This window comes from Cydia pomonella, chromosome 6, assembly GCF_033807575.1.
Source record: "Cydia pomonella isolate Wapato2018A chromosome 6, ilCydPomo1, whole genome shotgun sequence".
Classification (NCBI taxonomy): domain Eukaryota; kingdom Metazoa; phylum Arthropoda; class Insecta; order Lepidoptera; family Tortricidae; genus Cydia; species Cydia pomonella.
This window is the reverse complement of record NC_084708.1, coordinates 9,812,403-9,826,121: the sequence shown is the minus strand read 5'-3', so window position 1 is coordinate 9,826,121 and position 13,719 is coordinate 9,812,403. Positions and strand designations below refer to the sequence as shown.

The following is a 13,719-nucleotide window of genomic DNA, read 5'->3' as shown; positions in this document are numbered from 1 at the left end:
ATACCCCACACGTATGGGTTTGATGAAAAAAAAAAATATTGTTATTTTATGACTTATTAAAAAAACTACTTACTAGATCTCGTTCAAACTAATTTTCGGTGGAAGTTTGCATGGTAATGTATATCATATATTTTTTTTTAGATTTTTCATTCTGTTATTTTAGAAGTTACAGGGGGGGGGGGGGACACATTTTTTCACTTTGGAAGTGTCTCTCGCGCAAACTATTCAGTTTAGAAAAAAATTATATTAAAAACCTAAATATCATTTTTGAAGACCTATCCATAGATATCCCACACGTATGGGTTTGATGTTTTTTTTTTTTTTTTAATTTTATCACGTATTAAAAAACTACTTACTAGATCTCGTTCAATTCAAACCAATTTTCGGTGGAAGTTTGCATGACAATGTATATCATATTTTTTTTAGTTTTTTCATTATGTTATTTTAGAAGTTACGGGGGGGGGGGGGACACATTTTACCACTTTGGAAGTGTCTCTCGCGCAAACTATTCATTTCAGAAAAAAATGATATTAGAAACCTCAATATCATTTATTCAACCCCCAAAATTTATTGTTTTTTTTCTATTTTTGTGTGAACACCTTAATGCGGTTCATAGAATACATCCACTTACTAAGTTTGAACAGTATAGCTCTTATAGTTTCGGAAAAAAGTGGCTGTGACATAATCGGACAGACAGACGGACATGACGAATCTATAAGGGTTCCGTTTTTTGCCATTTGGCTACGGAACCCTAAAAAGACTCAAATGCGGAACTTGAAACTTTGTGTATGCCATAATATATCAGCGTTAATAAAAATTTATCCCCTGAAGGAGTAATGAGTTAAATTTTTTAAGTAACGCAAAGCAGGGGGCTATTATGGCCAGAAACTTGAAATTAGCACATCAGGTTACATTTATGACGTGTACCTACAAGAAAAAATAACCGGTCAAATGCGAGTCGGACCTGCGCACGAAGGGTTCCGTACCATTACGCAAGAAACGGCGAAAAAATCACGTTTGTTGTATGGGAGCCCCACTTAAATATTCATTTTATTTTGTTAGGAAATACATTTTCTGTGAAAATTTCAACGGTCTAGCTATAACGATTCATGAGTGGCACAGCCTGGTGACAGACAGACGGAAGGACAGATGGATAGTGAAGTCTTAATAATACGGTCCCGTTTTTGGGTACCAAACCTTAACAAGTTTTCAAAATGTATCTCCTTAATTACTCAAGAATGCGTTGAAAGTTTGAATCAATCGCTACTGAGATTATAAAATTAGTATTGTAATAAATATTTTGCACCTACTAAAGATGTAAAATGTTCAAGATAAGATTCCACGCGGACGAAGTCGCGGGCAACAGCTAGTAGTGATATAATCAAGCTTTTCAATCTCGTACCGTACTTCGGCAACTCAGCAAGCTTCGTTGCCAAACACGGTACTCGACTGAAAAGCTGTATAAAATACTATTTACGACTTATGCAATGGTCTATTAGAGCCAGCAGTGCTACGATGAATTCTCGGAGACATACAATAGACGCTATACAATCGCGCTTCATTACAGATCCAGAGCAGCGATACTATTCCTGTAACTTTAATTTTATTGTTTGGATAAGTCCAAGATAATAAATTATGGCCAGAAGTATTTGTTCACTGGGGTGCAGGTTTCTTTCCCATTTCGATCTTTAGATTAGATAGGTATATATTCACTATCACATAAGCAACTACATAGTTTTATAGCTGCCTGCATGAAATCATTACTTTCCGTTAATATGGCAGGTACACCCAGCCGAAAACTTGCATTTTAATTTATTTTATTTATCTACGTATTATCGAAATGCATTAAAAGATAAAAAAAAAATAGTTTATTATTCAAGTAGGCATATTACAGTAGGGTATCCCAATATGGACATATCTTTACAAAACATTACATCTTATTATTGACATACATTAAATAAGAAATAAATACAATTTAGATTACGATAGAAACCATGCAATTACATACAGTAGCTACATTTCTTTATAGAAATCTGATAATATATATATATATATATATATATATATATAAGTCGCATCAAACCATACAAATACGTAATACGTAGTATTCAGAAAACATATCGAATTCTGGCAAAAGGAAAAGAAAAATAAAATTATTAATAAAGAAATGAGAACATACAATATACATTACACATTATTATGATACATTATATAAATCTGACAGATTGCTATACCTACAAAAAATATTTGATGTGCTTTCTTACCTGAGCTGTGTCACCTATATAATGATTTTACATATAAACATAATAGAATGATTTTAATTGCTACTTGTTTTTACAGTTTCTGGTTTGGACCATGCATGTTTGTCTGTCAAATAGTCCTCGACTTTGTAATAAGTCTTCAATATCAATGACTTTTTAAAGTAATTCTTAAGAGCTGGCAAGGGTAATCTTAAAGCATTGTCAGGTAACTTGTTATAAAAATGAATGCATTTTCCAACGAATGACTTTTGTACTTTGCCGACACGAAACTTTCTGATAGAAAGCTTATTTTTATTTCTGTATGTTAGTTGCTTTGCCCCAAACCAGAATACCATATGACATTACACTATGAAAATAACTATTATAGACAAGGCGAGCTGTTTCAACATTGGTCAATTGCCTGATTCTCCCAACAGCGTAAGCGGTCGAACTTAGTTTGTTTGCTAGCGTTTTTATGTGAGGACTCCATTGTAGATTTTTGTGCCATGTTAAACCAAGAAACAGTGTTTTATCTACCATCTCTAAGCATTCATTATTCAAAAGTATCTTAATCTCGACTTGTTTAACATTCGGCAAAGAAAATCGAATAAGTACATTTGGGTTTTCTTACCATTAAGAAGCAAATTGTTAATAGTAAACCAGAAATTAGAAATATTTATTTGCCAGAATACGTTACAATTAGGTCTTAAAACAGTTTTAGTATCAGTATTCAGTCGACATAAAGCCAACATGCAAAATGTTTGTAATTTACATTTACTAGTAGACATCAGGTACATGCATAAAATTTTAATAATCGTAATGAAAACAATGACATAATGTAAATAAAAATAAATGAGATTAAAATAGAAATACTAAGCTGAACTAAAATAGATTGGTAGGTATGTCAAAGTTATGTCATAAACAGATAATGAAAAATTAAAAATTACAATTTGAAATTTAAATAGTCCTTATATAACAGTATAAAAGCAATAGTCTTGTAGCCATTTAGTCAGTTCTATCCTAAATTCATTTCCACGCAACATTCTCAATTCATGAGGGAGCTTATTATACAAAACAATACACATGTTATACGCATTTTTCCTATAGATATCGCATTTACATGCTTGCTGTGGTATATCATATTTTTATACAGGGCTCGTAGCTCTCTTGCAAGCATGTCTCTCGCTTTTTAAAATATCCTGGGTGGCTTTTAGTAAATAGGCATGCCTTTAAAATGTACATACAGGCTAAGGGGAGAATTTTAAACTTTTGGAATAAAGGTCTGCAACTATCGTCAAATCTAACCCAACCTAATTCACGCAAACATTTTTTCTGAATTATAAATGCCCTCTGAACGTCAACAGAATTGCCCCAGAGTAAGAGTCCGTTATTGAGAGTGGACGACGCATACCCAGTTAAGTACATCATCGAGTGTGCTATTAATTATACTGTAATCGGCAGATTTCTGATCAATTTTAAAAAGTAGTGATGTATCATCAGCAAAAAAAAACTATTTCACAAAGGTTTTCTACTATACATGGCAAATCATTTATATAAACCAAAAACAGGAATGGACCCAAAATAGAACCTTGTGGAACTCCTAATTAGACTACAGTTCCGCTAGACTGGGTTTTGTTTACAACAACTGTTTGTGTTCTATTGCTAAGATATGAAGATATAAAGTTTAGGGCATTTTCTAATAGACCATAGTGTTCTAATTTCATAATGAGCTTTCCATGCTCCACACAATCAAATGCTTTAGGGAGATCACAAAATATGCCAATTGCATCACAAGAATTTTCCCAAATATTATAAATATGGTTAATGAGTACCGAAGCAGCATCGGTAGTGGAACGGCCCTTTGAGAAACCGAACTGATTGCCTGTAAGTAATCTATGTCTGTTGAAGTGACCCCATAAATCATTTAACATTAACTTTTCAAAAACTTTACTTAGTACAGGGAGTATTGATATTGGACGGAAATTAGTCATATCACTCGAATCACCCGATTTAAAAAGAGGTATGACTTTACTATATTTCATAAGATCTGGAAAGCAGCCTTGTGAAATTGAAATATTATAAATTACGGCTAAATAAGGCGCAATTACGTCTATGACATGACTAATGACTCTAACTGATGTTCCCCATAAATCTTCCGTTTTCTTTAAATTGAGTGACTTGAATGTTTTAACAATATTTGCTGAATCTACTTGAGTAAATTCAAAAATAATATTGCATTTCATAACATTAGCGCAAAGTAATGAATGAGCTCGAGACGAAGATGATTGTAGGCATTTCGTGGTATAAATAGCTATTTTACAAAAATAATCTTCTAATGCCGAGGCAACAACGTTGTTAGACATGATAAGTTGTTTATCCGAGACAATGTGACACTCAGGCATTTGTTGAGAATACGTTAAACTTGATACTCAACTATTCAAGCATGCGGTTATGAGCAAACATCAAGATTCTGTAGATTTCGCCATAGGGAAATAAGTAATAAGTTGTACGGGAGATATGGTAAAACGATAAAATGTATTTAAGAAAGACCAAGCTAACTTGGCAGCGATTTTGTTCTCAAATGAATGAAATTATGACGTTTCAAATAAGAGTAACAAGTACAGTTTGTGACTTTGGCTATTAAAATCGCTGTCGAGTTATCTTGGTCGGTTCTTGGTTTTTGGTCTTGGCAAGGGCGAAAATCTATGGAGTAAGCGTAAGCATTCCTAAGCTTACTTAATTTTCTATGATTTCGCCAGCTATTAACACATTCATTCTCATTCCACATGTCGGCGAATCATACGATTAAACAAACAGACCCAGCCATCTGGGACGAAAAATCCGCATTGTAGGTACATCGCATGCAGAACCAATCACGTCATGGGTACTGTTATAAGTATGAACATAATTGCCATTAATTGGTTTTACTAGGACTACGGCGGGTTAGTAGAAATAAAGAGCTTTGCTTCGGTATTTACATTATAGCGCAAACATGTTAACTTACTTAAGTTATATGCACTTTTACGACGAGTTTATGTAAGACAGACGAGAAAGTGAGAAAACTCACAACGTTTTCTCATTTTCACTGAACTGAATTATTTATTAAAGAAAAATGGTTTATAAAATATTTCGTGTTATTACTCACGCTCACGTGATATATGAAGAAGTCCCACAAGGCTAATACTCCAACGGCCCGATTCGAAGAATTAGATATGACAACTATAAGTTCTCATTTAGATATCGTTTGTACGTCGTATAATTAACAGAAGCAGCTCGATTCGGGCAACCAATGTCACTTTGACGTTAGAAATATCGTAGATAGATCTTATTGGGGTCACAGCGGAATCGAAATAAACGTTTATACATGTCGTTTACTTATCGATATTTTAAAAATCTTTCCTCAAAAGTACAGTCAGATCTAGAGAGAGGTAACCCCCCCCCCCCCCCCCCCCCCCCCTCTGTATAGATTGATTAGAATCAGTGGCGGATTTACAAATTTTCAAGGTATAGGCTGAATAGTTTTTGCCGCCATTGCCTTAACAATTGTCATATCATACATTATTTTTACAATGCAACAATTTCGTTGAAATTGCACGTAAAATAATTTTCCAATCGAATTTTCTGAAGCTACTAGTGCATGTGAAACACGTAATAAATAGTCGATACTTTAGATTGAAATCGGTAAAATTATTCACTAAATTATTCATTATATTCGAATAAAAATCGAAAAATTATATACAAACCATCCAGTTCGTAGCCTCCAACCAGTAGTAAGACTGGCATGTATGGGAAGTATTGTTAGTGGGAAGAGGGGCATATTTTTTACAATTGCGCTCTTTTCACTCATAAGAAGTGTGGGCAAAGGGCGCAGCGCAGAGGCGAGAGGCCGATTACTGCTTGAGGGGCTGCGAACTAGCTGTTTTACTCTAGAATATGGAAGTTTGCTACTCTCGCAATGTGCAATGACAAGTGAGAGAGAAAAGTCATCGACAAAATTTGTTGTCATAGAAAAATCTTTTTGATTTCTGAGGTAAAAAAAAAAATCGGTCCCCAAATTTGCCGCCCCCAAAATCTGCCGCCCTAGGCTCGAGCCTACTCAGCCTGCTGGTAAATCCGCCACTGATTAGAATAATAAGTGAATGTGAAGAATTTAAGTGTTAGAATGTTGTGTTTAAAAATATGCGACCCAGGTAAGGTAAGAGGGGGGTGTAAGACGAACCTAGTTATTTTGCTCGGAGCATGACAAACAGTATGAGGACTCCATACAAGTGTTTGACTTGCCCCGTTGATAGTCTTATCCCACCTTACGTAATGCACAAAAGATGGTCAAAAAACATTTTTGTCGGCATTTGTATGGCAACATTAGTCCCGCTACTTTGACGATACAAATGTCTGTATAGTGAAACATAAATCTGGATACTGCCATACAATGTCGAAAAAAAACCGGACAAGTGCGAGTCGGACTTGCGTTCCAAGGGTTCCGTATATCGCAAAATATTTAATGTTTTTTTTTTTTAATGAAACATAAAATCGGTCGGATCAAAAACCAGATCTGAGGGCCTACCGCGAACCACGTTCGACGTGTTGCCTCTCTGTCGCACTAGTAATTTCGTACGTAAGTGTGACAGGGAGGCAACACGTCGAACGTGGTTCGCGGTAGGCCCTCTGTAGCAGAAAGTAATATGGTGCGGTGGCTTATATCATTACAACTGTAATAGCTATTTCGATGTTTAGGAAAGATAAGCCATTACTTTTTTTTTTTTTTTATTTATACAAGGAATTCCAACAGCTATAAAAAATACATTAAACTTTTTAGATAGTAGTACAGAGCCAATTACAGGAACTCGCAAATAGAAACTGTATATATAATAACAAAATACACACTAGATACAAAAGCACATGTGACACAAGATATTACAATATGAAATATATCAAGGTTACAATTAATAAAAAAAGAGAGACCAAGAAATAGATATGAGCAATAAGCAAGAACACTTATAACTTATGAAATTACACTAAGATAAACAACTTATATTCACATTTAGATGAACAACATGGACCGGGCTCAAATACATTAAAGTTACAGATCACATTCCATAGCATATCACTACCTGCAACATGTTATTTAGAAGCATTGATTGACTAGATTGCGCCTTACACTAGGGATTGAGCAATTAAAAACGTCAATATCTAGATCCTTCGACAAATTATTCAAGTTACGAGCTGCGCGACACAGGAAACTATTTTGCCTATAATTAGATAAAGTGCATTAACTGAAAGGGGGGGGATAAAATCTTTCAGACCGAGTGGGCGTATTGAACGAAAGTTTAGAAAGAAGTTGTGGACAATCAATATTGCCAGTGGTGATATTAAGTATATAAGTTATATCAGCGATTTAGCGACGTTTTTGTAAAGGAATTAGATGGTGTTTTTTGCAAGTGCTTAGGTAGTCATTAGAGTGATACGGACTTTTAAGCTTAAAACTTAAGTATTTCAGAAACTTTTTCTGAATGCGTTCAATCCTGTCAATGTACGTATTATAACAAGGATTCCAAATTTGGGAAGCATATTCAAGTTTACTTCTAACTAAAGCACAATATAAAACTTTAAGAGTCTTAGCTTGGGTGAAGTGAGCGGAGTTTCGCATTAAGAATCCTAGAGCTCTCAAAGCGTTGCTTACTATGCCATCAATATGTTTATCAAACAAAAGTTTGGAGTCATGACTTGGAACTGAATGTACCGCTGACAGAGATGGGGCTGATTTTGCGCTAGAAACCACGCATTCGGATTCGGAGCTAAAGTAAGCCTTATGTGCGGTGTATACTTAGTGATCGCATCGGTCCATTCCATGCACTTATTTAGAAAAAAGTGGCAACAATAAAATACGTGGGATTGAAACAAGCTGTAAAAAAATAATTGGGATTTTTCAGAGATATTTTACGATTGCTCTTATTTGAGGATACTGTGTGCGAAAATTAATGTACAAAGCTGGTGAAAAGTAGCTGGGATAGCAGGACAGCAAAATACAGAACAATAGTACAAGTACCTAAAAACGAAGGGCCAAGATAGAGCAATAGTACAAGAACCTACTTAATCAATTAATAGATAGTACAAGTATCATTGCGACTGTATGCCAAATAAAGCCTAGCCGCATTTTTTTCTCTAACTTACGTTTGAATACTAAAGGCGAGCCTCTCTCGGACGTTTTGGGACTTCGGCCCTCGGTGCTCGGTCTTCAGCCTTCGCAATTAAGATAATTAGACCATTATTCTGTGTCTAAGCACTATCTCTTCAAGATTTTGTACAAATTATTCGCACGAAATGGAATTTTTAATATACGATAACTCCTAAGATATTCATTTAAATTGTATGGTGTAAGGTACCGTTGTAATCCGTATGCTTAGTATAACTAACGTATTTAAATTGATAATGATTAATACTGTATCCATTAAATAGCTTTGCTAATACCACATATTATGTGAATGTCCAAATGTTAAGAATGGGTATAATAAGTATTCCTTAATGGATAGACATTCGCCATCGCGGACTTTCATGTAGACCAATAAAAGAGAGACAACCCAACCATACATTGTGTTGTTATATCTCAAACGGATTAGGCAGCGTTTTCGATTAACATACATATAGATACATTGTGAGCAAACATTATGGTCATATTTCAACCAATTTTACCCTTCTTCGAGAATCGTCCTATCGATAGGTGAAAACCGAATGAAAATCTGTTTAGTAGTTTTTGAGTTTGGGGGACGTTTTATAAGATGTAGTTATTTGATGTTTTCCGCTAGATTTGCGGATGCTAGGTGGCGTGACAGTCGTGCATGTACCAAATAGCTATCCCACAGACCAACCCCTACGTTCCACGTTTCACGTAAACCATTGCGGCTATGTCCCTAAAACAGCCTAAAAGCATTTTTGTTCTAAAGTCCGACTCACGCTAGTCTGTATTTACTAATAGGTTTTCCTATCATATTTAGGTGAAGAACTATTTATGTATTTTTCTCAAAGTTTTAAACCCAGCAGTTTCGGAGAAAAAGGGGGGGGATCTTAATTTTTAGCCTACTTTCTTGAATAATTTCTAAACTGTTTAGTATAAAATTTTAAACAAAACATATTTAAGATCGTCACAATAAGCCCTTTCATTCGATATGTAACATGATTTAGTTTGCACTACTTTGTTTTAAATTTTCTCATTTACCCCCCAAAAGAGCCCCCTTATCTTCAAAATTCACTTGATAATGTTACATGTCCGTCTTTGGGTCACAGACTTACATATGTGTACCAAATGTCAACTTAATTGGTCTAGTAGTTTCGGAGCAAATAGGCTGTGACAGACGGACAGACAGACAGACGCACGAGTGATCGTATAAGGGTTCCGTTTTTCCTTATGAGGTACGGAACCCTAAAAAGTACAGTTAGCGATAAAAGCTTGTATCGAAAATAAAATTTTTGACAAAAAACTTATGTAATCGAGTACTGTGTTTAATTAAATACGATACTTACGAAGTTGGGATAACTAATTATAATATCACTATTGTATAATAATTCAGCCTATATATGTCCCACTGCTGGGCACAGGCCTTTCTCTCATGTGCGAGAGGGCTCGGGCTATAGTCCCCACGCTAGCCCAATGCGGATTGGGGACTTCACATACACCTTTGAATTTCTTCACAGATGTATGCAGGTTTCCTCACGATGTTTTCCTTCACCGAAAAGCTAGTGGTAAATAGCCAGGATTTGAAACCGCGACCTCCGGATTGAAAGTCGGACGTCATATCCACTCGGCCACCACCGCTGTTAAAGACCACTATTGTATACAATCCTTTTTCTACAAGTCAACCAAAATAATGAAATAAATTAGTAATTAGGAATCTTGAAAAACTAAACCGCGCGAATCGAAGTTCAGGCCTGTTTGGCCAATGACTCGTTGATGTCTTTTGTTCCGTTGTTTTGTTTTGTGCCCGCAGCTATAGGTACAAGTGATTAGTCAAATGTACTATATTTCAACTAAAGTTTAGCATAATGAAGTCATTACAGTTGAGTCGGGAACTGTATGACACACACGCACGTTGCCACCTGCCGCCGTTGCCGCCGGCCGACCTCTGAGGGCCTTATAATACATACGTAAGATACACACAACTGATCATTACTCTCGCCCAGCTTCTAGGGCATTAAGGTACAACTAATCTACACCCTGTCCCAAGTAATAGTCCGGGAGCAAGCAAATAAGTACATCTGTGTAGACGTAGGTACTCACCGACTGAAGGCATCGAAGCTGTACGGAACGGGCACATCGTAGCTGGCCGCCATTGGACCGCTGAGCCTCTCGCAGCAGTAGGGCCGTAGGTAAGGTGCTCACTTAACTACTAGTTCGGAAGCGAGGTGTCAGTACACTATAGACGTACTCACCGACCGAAGGCATCGAAGCTGTACGGAACGGGCACATCGTCGCTACCGCCGTTTGACTGCTGAGCCTCGCGAGGCAGCAGCGCCGGCAGATACACCACTTGCACGTCGGTAGCCTGCTCGGCGCCCTCGCCCAGCCACCAGCTCGGTAGTTCTAGTAGGTCCTGAAATACACCGGAGTCCAGTTATATTGCAATAAAATTTGAAATGAATGAATAAAAACTCAGCTATGGGTAAAAATATAAACTTTATTGCTTCCATGTTAGTGTACCGGAGCCCGATTCTTTTAATTCTTGTCTGGTATTTACATCTAAAACTAAAAAATCGGAAAAGAGCATGTCGGGCCATGCTGTGTAGGGTTTCGTTGTTACCATTCTTGATTCTGTCAAAATAGGTCAAACGGGGGCTATTAGTAGTGCCAACACATCTGGTCGTCAGAAATCTGTAACTTTCAACCTGTAACTCCTTAAAACGGGGGTACCTAAAAGTACCTCCAAACCTGAAAACATTGGTTCCTGGAGTCCTAGAATCGTGAAATTTTGTGTGGTAGCAGTGATTGGAATGCTAATATAAAAACAACAATAAAAAATACAAACATTTTAGAAAGTGCTGATTTGAACCGGGTTCACGTAAAACTGCCAAGTAGCGCCCTCTATAGTATTGCCACTGTTTCTTGTCGTAAACTTTACTTACAACTTAAACACAAGCAATAGAGGTAGATTGTCAAAGAAAACTTTGTAGCGACAATAAAATTACTGCCATCGTTCGAAATATGATTAAAACTTTTAGAACGCCAGTTGACTTTGGTCCTTATTCTTTCAGTGATATGTGTTAAATTTGTTAAATGTCAAAATGTGGCCTCTTCTATCTTACAAAAGCTCGTCCAACGCCATTGTAAATCAGCTACTCAACACGGAATGGCGTTGTAATTGATTATTAATATCCCTTACTTATCATACGCGAGTCAAGGGCTAAATAAACCAGTATAAGTAAGCTCTCCGATTACGCATAGGTTGTTACGATCTCACGATCACGTTACACTGTGGGGGTCGAGATGTCTATACGCTTGCGAGTAGCCAACAGTTATGAATTGTTTGACGGAATCGTGACGTTCGAAAACAAAAAGTCGTATGTGACTATAAACTTCCTATTATGATATGACTATTTGTCAGTCAACGTAAAATTTAAATAGCGAAGGTTCTTGGCATTTAGAATATCGAATATTCTAGATAACCAATATAACCATAAAGAATAATGACAAAAGACTATGAATTCTAAGTACTAGAAAAACAAGAGCAATAAATATTCAACCTTAAACACTTTGAAATAAGCTTCATTATTAGAGTTAGACCCGGCTACAATACGTAATTCACGAAGACTGATATTTGCTTGTAATTTCATACAAAATTTTAAGGACAGTAGACCTTATTAACCTTAAATACGGTAAGTTTCGAAGTCAAAGTCTCTCTATCTGTCAAAATCAAATAAATTTTAGATAAATTACTACTTCTAAACACCTATGAGTGTACTATTCATACTATTCCGTAAAATAAGTGCGGTATTTTTCATAAAAAATTACAAAATCTGGCGTGTAAATAAAACATTTTTTCATGCAATATAAATTAATATTTTGATCTTGTTTGTAGTTCATTATTTCCTAATGAAAGTGAACATATTGTTAACTGACCATTTGTAACACGTATTTCAACAACAATAAGGTTTATTTAAGGTTGACGTTGCTTGCAACTATTTGACAGATTGAAAAAAAGATGGATGCGTTTTGTTGTATCAAAGGAGTATATTTAATATAATTATTCTGAATACAACTTTAAACCAAAACGCAAAGTAAGGTTAGAATTTTTTATTTTAGTAATAAGTATTTTAGATATTTTGATGGTCGCTTTTAATTTAAAAGTAGGTTAAAAAATGATACTGTGATATTTTAATAGTATCGAAACGCACGTATGTAGGGCTGCCATCTCGAATTTCGCCAAACCCGGACAAAGATTTAAAAAAACCCGGATTTTGGCGTAAATCGCATTTTTTCCCCGGACGAGTCTGAAAATAATTGTTTTAAAAAACGAGACCTTTAATTACACATGTAGTTTTAATGTGACATGAAAAGTGTCCGGGTTTTCCCCGGACACTTCTTGACCCCCCCCGGACAGCCTCCAAACTAGGACAAATCCGGGAAAACCCGGACGGATGGCAGCCCTACACGTATGTCAGCTGTGACTTTATGACACACGGTGGCAGTTAGTGCCAAAGTAGAATACAGACTTGTCTACCCACCATAAACTTTAGTGGAAAGAGAATTTATATAATTCCTTAGTGAAAAACCTCATGGTTTGTGTGAAGTTGAGCGTTATGTCAATGCTAATAAAGAAGTTAACGACGGCAAACCTTTCGTTAACAAATATATTAAATTACGGAAATTAATAATATTATGTCTTTTCCAGGGCTCGGGACCGGTTTATTTTTAAATCCCAAAATAGCCCAATATTTTTAATTATTTCATACTCTTTACGTAGGACTGGATCATGTTTTAGGCAACAACTTCGCATTATTAGATAGTCCCATTAAAAATGAAATAATAAACCAAAGAACGAAAAAGAACGTAATAATACCGGTATATTTTGTATGAAGAATAAACCGGTTCCGAGCCTTGGTCTTTTCATTATGTATTTCTAATTCCCGTTACATTTTCATCCAATATTATATCTTTTTCCGTAATAAAATGCGTATAAAATTACTGTAATAAGTATAACGCCATGGTTTATCCTGCGAGCCCAAAATCGATGATCTCCTTTGAGCCGATTAAATAAATGTTCCACTAAAACACGACAACACAAAATGTGTTTGTTTATTAACAGTGGCAAAATTTCACGAGAATCGTTAGATAATTGTGGCCTAAAACGTTTTTGCCCAAGCTGAAACGCCGACCTTCGCTAACGTTTTGGTCATTAAAAATAATCCCGATTATATTAATATGTTTTAAAATTTCAAGAAACCTTCAATTTATAATACACAATGTCCTGACTTGTAATTATAAAGGCTC

At 35.8% G+C, this 13,719-nt stretch overlaps 1 protein-coding gene across 1 annotated transcript in view; it reads right to left on the bottom strand.

Moving 5' to 3' along the window:
- LOC133518897 (A disintegrin and metalloproteinase with thrombospondin motifs adt-2-like) overlaps nucleotides 1-13,719 on the bottom strand; it is a 43,768-nt gene that overhangs the window by 24,761 nt on the left and 5,288 nt on the right. The window contains exon 2 of the mRNA XM_061852674.1: nucleotides 10,665-10,825. Coding sequence (XP_061708658.1) covers nucleotides 10,665-10,825 — 161 coding nt within the window. The remainder of the gene's footprint in view (nucleotides 1-10,664; nucleotides 10,826-13,719) is intronic.